At 37.4% G+C, this 11313-nt stretch overlaps 3 protein-coding genes across 4 annotated transcripts; 1 reads left to right on the forward strand and 2 right to left on the reverse strand.

Annotated features, from left to right (window-relative positions):
- Positions 1-2611: 2611 nt before the first annotated feature.
- LOC135936744 (uncharacterized) lies at positions 2612-3876 on the forward strand. The gene is made up of 9 exons (XM_065479680.1): positions 2612-2684; positions 2735-2806; positions 2864-3047; positions 3107-3129; positions 3186-3224; positions 3276-3420; positions 3471-3574; positions 3652-3682; positions 3744-3876. The coding sequence occupies exons 1-9, from the start codon at positions 2661-2663 to the stop codon at positions 3836-3838; spliced, it is 717 nt and encodes a 238-aa protein (XP_065335752.1). The 5' UTR covers positions 2612-2660; the 3' UTR covers positions 3839-3876.
- Positions 3877-5851: 1975 nt separating this feature from the next.
- Positions 5852-7224, reverse strand: LOC135936496 (zinc metalloproteinase nas-13-like). The gene is made up of 4 exons (XM_065479327.1): positions 6902-7224; positions 6495-6697; positions 6197-6436; positions 5852-6064 (listed from the first exon to the last, which is right to left on the reverse strand). Exons 1-4 carry the CDS (start codon positions 7191-7193, stop codon positions 5903-5905), a joined length of 897 nt encoding a protein of 298 aa, XP_065335399.1. The 5' UTR covers positions 7194-7224; the 3' UTR covers positions 5852-5902.
- Positions 7225-8842: 1618 nt separating this feature from the next.
- On the reverse strand, positions 8843-10171 carry LOC135936337 (uncharacterized). 2 transcript variants are annotated; one of them, XM_065479110.1, is made up of 9 exons: positions 10129-10171; positions 9996-10070; positions 9760-9940; positions 9685-9707; positions 9525-9563; positions 9298-9439; positions 9146-9243; positions 9053-9083; positions 8843-8998 (listed from the first exon to the last, which is right to left on the reverse strand). In XM_065479110.1, exons 1-9 carry the CDS (start codon positions 10144-10146, stop codon positions 8901-8903), a joined length of 705 nt encoding a protein of 234 aa, XP_065335182.1. In that variant the 5' UTR covers positions 10147-10171; the 3' UTR covers positions 8843-8900. The 2 variants fall into 2 exon arrangements, with proteins under 2 accessions (XP_065335182.1, XP_065335183.1); XM_065479111.1 differs by having other exon boundaries at positions 8932-8998; positions 9053-9103.
- Positions 10172-11313: the final 1142 nt, after the last annotated feature.

Raw genomic sequence — 11313 nt, forward strand, 5'->3', positions numbered from 1 at the left:
AACTGCTGTATATATATTCTCGCACGAGCGCACATACCTTGGCAAAGTTTGCTGTAGGCGCGCTCTGGATAAATAACTTGGCTCGAGCGGCGGCTGCGATGAGTGACGCTGTGTACAAACATAGTTTATTATTCTAATTTGCGCGACTTTGCGCGCGCGTGGCAAAGAGATACGCGCGAGCCGAGATGGAACGAAAGATGCTGCGAGGAAACGCCGCTGAGCAATTCGAAGAGCATTGTTGTTGTTGTTGTTTCTCAGAACATCACTTGCTTGCTGAGTTAAAACTATTTATCTTCCACCAAGTCGCTGAAACTTGTCGCCTTGCATTCCTTTATCTCGTACAATTAAATCTGTTTGATATGCCTAATTGAATCCGATTTAAACATTCAGTTGGGAAATAATAAAGTCTATATCGTGAGATTATGTTTGCTGTCGTTTTAGCTCTTAAATGTTATATACGCTATTTACCCCATTCATTATTGCGGAAACTTCAATATAGATTGAAAATATTCAAATAGAAACAGTTAATTCATAATAAAAATATACATTTCATATTTTTTGCTGAACGTTTTGTCTATGGGAAAAGAAATGGCTTGACTATGCAATATATAAAAAAATCAAGCAATGGACTATAAATTATGGCTATTTAGATTACAATTTATTATTATAAATTATTTTAAAACCTTTGGAAAACTTAAAACTATTTTTTGTTGCTTGAATGTTCTCTAAAATATTAATACTGGGCAAAAGAGCTAATAAAAATAGCTAAAGTCTCACAGAAGGTATCAATTATTTATAGGTTGATTTGATGATTACAGCAGATATGACCAATTTTTATTTATCTAACGGTCAAAATTTATGATCATTAATTTTATGCTTTCACGTTGGTTTGAAGCTCCGTAAAAAATTGTCGACTGCTTAAAATTGCGCTGATTCATTACGTAATTTATTTCACAGTTAGTTCACCTCTCTGTCAATTTTAATCAATAGAAATCCCTTGACATTTTCAACTGTCACTATGCTCGTCCTCAATAAAGAAATTTTTCGATATGCATTTTTATATGAGCAGTGACAATGATTCTGTGGCGGTCCCCGCCACTTCCTGCAAGTCCAGAATTATTTTAAAAATGAATGATGAAATGCTATAGTTTTATTTGATTTCAAAGTCAGCTGCTGTCGTGCGGCAAAACAACACTGCTGGCGCAGCTTGTTCATTAGGGAAAAGTGCCGTTGGTGAAGGGGGCCAACTCGAGAGATAAAGGCGTTGTAATGGACGCCCGGCCGACGGGCAGGTCATCGCGCAACACATGCTTTCTCGGCTTCCCGGCTCCTCAGACCAGACAGATAAGCCCGCGAGAAAATCCAATTGTACATCACTCGCATCATAATCCCCCGGCTGGCCAACCCTTTTCGCCATTTGTGAAACGAGTAAAAGCATCGTGCTGAGCTCCTCGCTGTCAAATGGCACCAGGGAGTTTAAGAACCTGCTGCCGTCGAGGCCAGATTATGCCTCCAGAACCGCATCACTGTCGAAATTTAGCAAAGTTTACGATTTAAATTGACAACCCCAACCCTGTGAATGAACTGAGGCGGAAAAATGTGTTTTGGCGATGAGAGTTTTCCCGTTTACGCGCCGGCGAGAAACTGTAAGGTTTAATGTCCCGCCTGCTCTTGACAGTTTCCATAGCTAAAAAGCAAATAATAGAGAGCTTTGGCTATTTCCGCGCAGCTACAACGCTGCTCGTCTCCATGGAAACCGTCTTTCCAATGTACAAAAAACACACTTAAGTAAATAATGCTGAAATAATTGCAGTTTTGAAGCTTACTCGAACTAAAAATAAGCAGCTCATGTTTTTTTGTATGAATATACACAGTAAAAGAACCGTGAAAGCTTTTGTATTAAGTATTTGACAAGCTTAAATATTATCTTTTATAAATACAAATACTATCAGCAAAATAATTTTCTTCCAATTAGTAGCACATTTGAGCTCTCAGTTTAAAATTGTACTGGACATTTGAAATTCAAAGATAGATTTCGTCTGTATAATAATAGTTAAAAATATACATAATATCTCATCCCCGATCAAAACTAACAATAAGTGAACAAAAATTAATTGCGTTTCATGTTTGGCAACGTTTTAAGAGTATAAAAGTTGGGCCCAATCTCCTTTGCGGCCACTAGGGCCACTCATGCACCATGTTATCCGCTCAGCGGTGTTAATGGGAGCTACCTGGGACCCAGTGAGCTCATAACCCAAGGGGAGCAGGTTGTAAAAAAATGCGATTAAATGCAGCTTTCTAAATGGATTATGAGCCATATTTTACCATATTTCTACTATAATTTCCTGCTCACAACTAGTTAACGGAATCGGGTTGCTGCTTCGATTCATGAGTTTCACTTCCCGTCGAATTTTACCAGCAAAATTATATTAACTTTGAGCACATATCATTGTCATACCAACAAGTACATACAATACCAATTACTTTAATTAAAAAAAATCCCGCAACATGAAATTTGAACGCCCCACCTTGAATAAAGGCTTTTCCCATTGCACCTACAAGTCCCTCCCACTACTGAATTATTTTGCGGCACACTCGACAAAGAGAGCAGAGAGCTCGCATTGATAGTCCATTTTTATTCTCCAACACACTCGGGCACAATGAAAATACCCTTAGTTTTCGCGGTAAAACAAACTAAACCTTTCAAGCAGAAAAACTCAATCAAAACTTGCAGCTCCTCTGTCTTTTACCAGTGGCTTTTTGCCAATCTGACAGTACAACCGAATGCGCCAAAATGGACTTCACCGTGAATTTAATTATTATTTTTAATCATTCTTTTTTTAAACCGTAAAATCTTATCCAGAAACTGTCATCGACCTGTTGCATGCACCCATTCAGCACTCTTTTAGATGAGCTCAGTATGACCAATGGAATGTCACGTTGTAGTCCAAAACCAAATCTTTTGGCCTGGGGAAATTCGTACAAAATAAACACGCTGCAGTCTAAGGACATGAAGAACTTCATCGACATAACATCAAAGGCCTACAGTGCGTGAGACCATACATTTAAAAGCAAATTGACTACAGAAAGTCTGCACTAATTACAGAAAAAGAAGTTTGTTCTGCTGGCGTAAGAAAATCTGAACATAATTCTCTATATGATTTTTTATTATATCTTTATTGCAGGCATTCATGAGATGCGTTTTCATCAAGAACAGTTTCTTTGTAAGCCTTATTCAGAATATACCTATATAGGTACATAACAGTTAATCCTAGAATTTAGGTGATGGAACTATCAACATCCCTAACTTGTCATCTTATCTTGTGGGCATCGCTCCGAACTCAACGTGGAAAACTATGATGAGTAAAATTTTGGATCCTCTCAATCCAGAGAAAGCAAACTCCTATTCGTTCAATGATAGTAGGTCTTTGAATATCGCTCATATGCAAATGTATTTTACGGTCTTGCAGTCGTAGAAAATGATTACGAATACATCGACTGTGGCTCACCAACGGGAAACATCACCCTCTTGCCACTGATGATGATGCAACTGCTGCAAAGCGAGTTGATTTGGGTGCGTTAATTAATAACAATTTTGTATTTACTTAAGATCTCTGGTTTTTCATGACCGCATTCGCCTTTTTGTTTCAGATGTGCCCAATGCAAAATTTGTATACTTCTAGTAAGTGCGATATTGTATAATATTGACATTTTGAATTCTGATATTTAATTTAAATCCACAGAAAACAAGTGTGAATCTTTGATGAACAATTTTCAGTATTGTGACGACAAAATATTCTCGTCCACGGCAAAAGGAGTCTTTTACTTCTCTGTATAAGTCCACTTCAGTAAAAACCGGAAAAAATTAGATAATAATACCTGGATTTTTATTTTATGTGAGATAATATCAAGCACAGAGCACGGTAAATTTTTGCTCATATATATTCAGAACATAATATTATGTTTGTTCTGACGAACAGATTGTTTTGCAAAAGTGACACAAGGTTTACGTGACACTGAGGTTATCCAAAAATGCTCACTTAAAGCTATGCATAGTAAATGGATAGTAAACAAATATTCGTTAATTAAAATATATCTAATCAAATAAAACGCCACAAATATTGTCATTTTGTTTAAGCAACCTTAAAAATAATTTAATTAAATTATGTAAATTTTACGGTGAGAATAAACAATAAACAAATTAGAACCGGTAAATTCAAGATTTTTGAAGAGAGCGCTTTGCCTCTCTCAACTTGTATGAACTGGTCGACATATTTTGTTGACAATATTGAAGAGATATTTTTTTTAACTAAATGTCTCCGTATTACGGTAAATTCTTTTAAAACTAGTTATATATTATTCAAGGTTTCGATTGTTGCCGAAATTCTATGACACGCAGGCAATGGTTGACCAAAAATAGACGTTAGCATATTTATGCTACGGCAAACGCTTGACACGGGTTCCACTGTTTAATTTGCAAAAACAAAAGTCTCTGCCTAGTTGTGAGTGTAACTTTTGTGGTACAAAGATAATAAGCTTCTAACATTTTGTCATCTGTGGTAAAAATAAAGTCAGTCTGTCGTAAGCTTTTAAGATTGCAATGCTAAAAAATAGTTCATACGAGGAGGTTAATCAGAAGACAACAGAAATGAACGGGAAAATTGCACAGTTTGCGGTTGTGAAAAACCTCCGCCTTAATACACAAAAAACAAAGATACTTCAGCTTCAGACGCATACAGCACAAATTCGGCATCTAGTGAAACCTTCCGTGTGGCTAAATTCCGACGAAATTCAAGCGACAGAAAGTGGAAAGATCCTCGTGTAATTGTGTCTGACACCATGAGCTGGCAAGAGCAATGTGAACGAATTTGCAGTAAGTTGAGAAGCGTTACTAACCATTTTATAAAAATGAGGCTTCGAGTAAATCAAGAAACCCTGCGTCAAATATAATTTGCCTATGCCCAAAGCCAAATGTTATATACGATAATTATTTGCGGTGACTCTCCCTACTTGCAAAGGGTTGCTGCAGCACAGAAGAGGATAGTATGGGCAATGGCAGAAAAAAGATCCTAGAATGGGACTGAACACGTATCTTGTAGACCTCTCTTAAGTAAGTTTGAAATTCTCCCTGTCTTTTGCCTTTACGTATTAGAGTGCGTTAAGTTTGCAAGGCGCACCCTGAAAAGTTTCCAGCAAACAGAGAAGTGTCTGATCTCTCTGTGAGGTGAACAAGAAAAAATCACCAAGTGAATTAAAATGACCTGCTTCATGTGCCAATAGTGAGTTTGAAGCTAACGATGCAGAGCCTAGCAGTTAAGCATTCCAAGAATATACAATCATCTCCCGCAGGAAGTGAAAGATATCTCGGATTATAAACGATTCGTAAAAGTGGTGAAAAAATATTGTGCAATTACAAATTTTATGACTTTAATGAGAATATGACGTGTGAGTGGAAAGACGTGTGTTTGTAAATGTGTATAGTAGTGTGATTACGTATTTTAAAATTGATCTTGACAACTATTCAAAAGTCATTGTAAATTGTATTCCGACTTAATGAATAAAGGAAATTTGAAATTCAAATTGTGAACCAATCAATGACTGAAAAATGGTACACAAAATCTGTGTTAAATAAATTGATATATTATTTAATATAGCTGTAACAACAGCTGGGCACCTGATGGGTGTGGAATCGTAAAAAATAATGAAAAAATTCCTATTATTTTCTGATTTTACGTGTGAGCCAACATCCATTACTCAAATTAACTATAACTTGTTACATAGCAATTATTCTAGTGCTGTTTATAATTTATTAAGAGCATTTCTGTGTTAATTTCGATTAAACATTCAAACATGTATGCAACGTTAATTTTATTTTACACAATCCACAAATCACATTGAGAAATTAGAAAATGGTAAGCCGCTGAGTTCTTCCATTAATACGGCCAAAATCTGGTTCTTCATAGTCGTCATAGCACCCATAGGCCGAAAAGATACGATCAATATCGGAGGCAGACATGTTTGTCGCTCGACCAACCTCATACTCATCGGTGACACTCGCTTTGGGCTGAAAACCCCATAATTGTAGTGTTAAGGAGACTCTGTTTTGTTTGATCATAAATATTGAAATGCGAGTGTGTTAATAAAAAAATAAATATCTAATGAGAAATATTTCCCTTTAATAAATTGTTATAAATACCGTCAAAACCATAGAGGGCCGTCCTCCTTTGCCAAAAGCATCCAAAGTGTACATCATGACACTACCAAAGTCAAAATTGTACTGCGGAAAGGCGTAAGTGCGGGGCAGCTTATCGAAATTTGATTTAAATGTAGCATCTATGTTGTCCCACTGGACCTCGACGTAAAGGTCGCGGTCATACCTACTCTGTTCGTGCTCAAAGCCGAGAGCGTGCATAATTTCGTGAATCGTAGTGGTTGTCTGCAAAAGTAGAGGCAAAATCAATTTTTAGTTTGAAACGTGGTTGCATTCTGCTTACATCATCCAAACAGCCATCGAGGCTGTTCACGTTCACAACTCTTGCTCCACCAGAACCGTAGCCTAGTTCAGCGAAGCAGCCACTTTGTAATTGCTGAAACGATAGGTAATCGTTGTCTCCGTCCACCGCTGCACTAAACGTAAGACACGTCTCTGCGGAAATTTCATCCATCGCCTCTATGATGATGCCCTCTTGATCGGCAGCTGACATTTATTTCTTTTTTAATTGTTAAAAATATGATTTTATTTTGTGAGGAGCCTGTTAATGGTAGCTCAAATCTTTTCTAGAATTGGTAAAAAATTATATTTGAACCAGAAATTATGAAAGCAACAAAGTTTTCGTTTGGGGTCCGAAATTTTGCTGAATTATTATTAGCCATATTTAAATTTAAAACTCAAAATGCTTACTAAACTCGCTTGTGGCTTCGAATTTGTAAGGAATTTCGGTGCTTGGCCAACGTTGCTTCGGCGAGACGAGAGTGTAGTATCCGTTGACAGAGTTTCCCCCAGGTCTAGTTTCTCTGACTATGTCATGGGGGTTGATGTGGCTTACCGCTGGAACATAATGATCATTTGCCCATTTTTCCTTTCTTCCCGTAGCAGAGGTGCCTGATTTTGCAGCCATGCCCGCATCTTGCGGTGCACATGCCACCAACGAAAAATAAAAGAAAATGGAAAGGAAAACAGCAAAGGGCTTCATGTTTCCTGCAATCAAGTTCAGAGTTGACTGCAATGTTGGTTTCATTTAGGCTGCTCTTTTGGGCAATATACTGTCAACTTATGGTGTGTTTTTCCCCTACCCATTTTAAAGTTTGATAAGCTTTGACCAATGAGAGTTTCTCTTCGAGCAAAAAACAGCAAAATTCCAAGCGGTTTAAATTTTATTTTTTTAGCATCACACTAGGAATATGTAATATTTAATAAGTTTTAAGTGGAGATCAGAAATTGTTTAAAATTAAATTTTGTAATTTTCACATTAATGTGAAAATTAGGAGAGTAAATTTAAATGTTTCTCAAGTTGCATTATTTCTTTTTACATTCGAAATTGAACAAAATATGCGATGGTATAAAAAGAAAATAATATATAGCATTTGGGTGATATATAACTGTCAGATTCTCGTCCTAGATATAGCCTTTTTTCCCTTATAAAATCTTTTTTATCCCTGATCGAGGACTGGGAAGGGCGCGCACTGTACTAGTAGCGTGAATGCTGAAACCTGGGTACCAGTAACACCGCGAACGGATAACATGGGCGCACCAGGCCGCACAGGGACCCAGTCCACTGAAAGGGCCACTTGCCTCCGAACCGAGGACCTTTTGAAACGCTAAGACATTCGTCCCGTGATGCCAAATCATGCATGCTGGAAAGGTGCAAACCAGCAAGTAGCGAGTGTGCCTTAGAGCTAAGCAGCAGGTATGGAGGCTTTCCAGGCGGTCATCCATCCAGCAACCACCTACAACGCATGCTCTTAACTTCGGTGACCTAACGAGAACCGGTGTGCCCAGCATGCTACGCCCTAATAGACAATCGTTAGTAAAATACACATCGTGCCGAGCAAAATCAACAAAGGTGTCAGGGGGTTGATTACGGCACCGTTTTTTAGCTCGACTTTGAAACACTGTACAATGCTTGCCTTATGCCCAGCGTTGCCATTTTCTCTCAAGGTTGTGTTGCCGTAATCCGCCCCCTCGAGTTAACCTGACGAGAATACGATTTTGGTTACCGATATATGAACGATGTTTACTATTTGGGCGCCCAAATGGGAGAGCGAAGGGAGGAGCCTGAGACATAAAACTACCCCGCACGGAGTGACGCTCTCTCTCAGTCCTGGATCCCGAGGCAGAGACGACCCTGATTCTCCTAACGTAGGCCGTGTCCGACGCAGGCTCTTGCTCTCTTCCCCTCGCTCAGCCCTAGGGTTAGCCGCTCTGTAGTACTTGCGACAACGTCCCACATTAATAAATAGCCACAGGAATGGTACTCAAAGACACAACCCTTCTTTAGTTTATCGACGGGCTAAATAAGCCGTCAACCCCCTTAGAAGCTTGGCTAAGAGAATAGGCTCACGACTCGTAAAGAAACAGCGCCGCTGACAAAAGGGCACTTTGGAATTTCCTCATTTCCTCTCATCAGCCGTTAAAAACAATAGACTGCGCTCTCAAGTTGCTTCACTCATCTACATTGACTCTAATAAAAAAATCAAAATTGATAAAAGTTATAAGTAAAAGTAATAACAAATGTTCCCTTCAATCGCATATGTACTATAGTGCTATTCAATTTCTTGCTATTTAAATATTTTTATTTTAAACTTATCAGTTTTAACTGGTATAACAAAAATACAATTATTATTCTGATTGGATAAAATTTTATTTTCTCTCGTGTTTCAGACGTTAGTTTCTGCCGTTTTCACACATAAGGGAAAAAGAAAATTCCTTTAGCAGTATTGGAATACACTTTTCCATCACAGTACTGGAAATTCTTCATCGTAACGCTGCACTTGTTTGCTGTAAAAACGTCAGTCAAAATAATTTTTAGTCAATTTACTGCTTATAGCATACTAGTTGTGTAAAGATTTTGTTTGGGACACATCTGCAAGCGTTTTAGCAATGCTAGTTTAGAGAGTAAACCTTTTCTTCTTGTAATCATATTACCCAGACGAACTCGCTTTGCAGCATTTGGGTCATGATGAGTGGCAGCATGTTGACTGTTTCAGATGGACAGATGACCTTTTCAAAGTTGTCCTCGACGACTAAAATTTATTTGTGAAAATCAAGAAGATTCCCTTTTATTTAACGAAGTTTACTGTCAGTGAACAAATAAGCAGTACTGCTTGAGGGGTCCATTGGCTCGAGAGTCGAGGTAACGATGTTTTTCCAAGTGTCGTTCGGTGCATTTGTCTCTAAGAAGTTTCTCAAACTTTCTATATCAATGTAGCCGGTTGTATTCTTAAAGACGAAGATGATGATGATACGAATGATGAAGAGAGAAAATTAACACGGTGAAATATATAGAAAAATTAAATGCACTCACCACAAAATTATTGGCTTTAAAAAGGCAGTTCATGAAGATCTAGATTGAAAATTGTTAGTACATACATTGTTAGTACTGACTTTTTATTATAAATATTAACTTAAAGAGAAAGGAACCAGAAATAATAACTATAATCTACTGTCATATTCTTAACACTCACGGCGGGTGCGCAAATCGTGGAAGCTGCAAATAAAGCACGAAAATATAGCTATTATTTGATATAGCTTACACATACTGAATGATTTCGATTTTTCATCTATGAAGTTTTTAATGTCCTTGGACTGCAGACTGTTTAATTTGTAGCTGTTGGCCCAGTCCAGCAGAGCTGAAGTGGACTTACATTCTTTAAAGCCGCTTAGTTTGCTTGAAGGAAAGAGGTCACCGTACGGCTGGTTGCAACAAGTTTTCGGCAAACTCTGGTGCTTTCAAATGAGAACTTTCTGAGGACAATTGCAAAAGCAAAATTATTACCTTAAAATCAAGAGACGCGCAGTCAGTTGTCGAATCGTTTTGAGCTTTAGCCAGACTTAGCACGGTGATCAAAATCTAAATATTGGTTTCTCGTTTAAAAGGAAGTGGGCATTTGTGTGCTACTTTCATATACCAGAAAGAGATTGTTCATATTGCGAGCTGTCTGCGAAACGGAGGGTGATACGGAATTGAGCTGTGAGGCAGAAGTGGAACCCTTTTTATATGCAAGTGGGAGTAATTTCTTATCAGACAGGTCACGATCAGAGTTGTCACTCACGACAGTTGCTTGAAAAAGTAGCTCAAAGAATTTACTATCAGAAACCTCTGCTGTTGAAAGCATGTTCTTCATAAAAAAGAAAATTTGTAAAACACAATCATGGGAAATGTGGAACTTTAAAAAATATAGCTTTTAATTTTTCCATTTTTAGTTGAAAATTCTTAAATTTGGAAACAATAGAAAGCCACACGTACGTCAAATAATCACACGTGGAACAATTGTTTGCCAAAAAATCTGGTTGTTAACCGTTTAATTACTAATACTAATGTGATTATAGATGAGGATTCATAATATTTTGTTTAATTTTTTTAAGCTCCTTTTATACCTGTGGTAAATTATTCGAAAGGTTGATTGTTACGGCAAGAAGTTAGTTCTATAGTCAAGGCACTTTTTTCTTTCTGGAGTATATTTCTTGGAAGATGCAAATTAAATCAATGCAAATCAATTGCAACTGTAACTATGTGTTTAAACTAATTGAACAAATTCCACACCTCCATGGAGGAGGAAATTTTTTTAGGCTGCACGGTCATGCAGTGAAAATTAAAATAAAAATAGCAAGGAGATCGAGATCAATAACAAGAACTAATTGAAGCGCTGATTTGTGTTGCAGTTTCGCAAACCTGACAAATAAAATATTCGAGCAGTCGGAGCAGTTCTTTTTATTTTTACACCGCGTTTAAAGTTACTGAAAAGTATTTTCTTATAGATAAAGAATCAAAGGGTCGGCCGGAGATGAATTTTCTCAATTCAGTTTACAATTAGTAAAACGAAGTTATAAAATAATTCTTAATCATCTAGGTATTCACCAATTTTCGTGTGAACGAATGAAATTGGAATATTAGTAGCTTCTCGATTTGAGATTAAATAAAATGTGTTTATTAACAGTGTGATTGTTTGTTTCGTCTCATATAGGGACATAAAAATCAAGTTGAGATAATTTTTGCAGGTGCGTAAGCCACCTTTCGGGCCTCAGAAACATAATTACTGTACCCTCATTTCCGCTGCCAACAATTTTCTCTCTTCCAAGGTGAGCTGAAAAGG

This window comes from Cloeon dipterum, chromosome 2 (assembly GCF_949628265.1).
Source record: "Cloeon dipterum chromosome 2, ieCloDipt1.1, whole genome shotgun sequence".
NCBI lineage: Eukaryota > Metazoa > Arthropoda > Insecta > Ephemeroptera > Baetidae > Cloeon > Cloeon dipterum.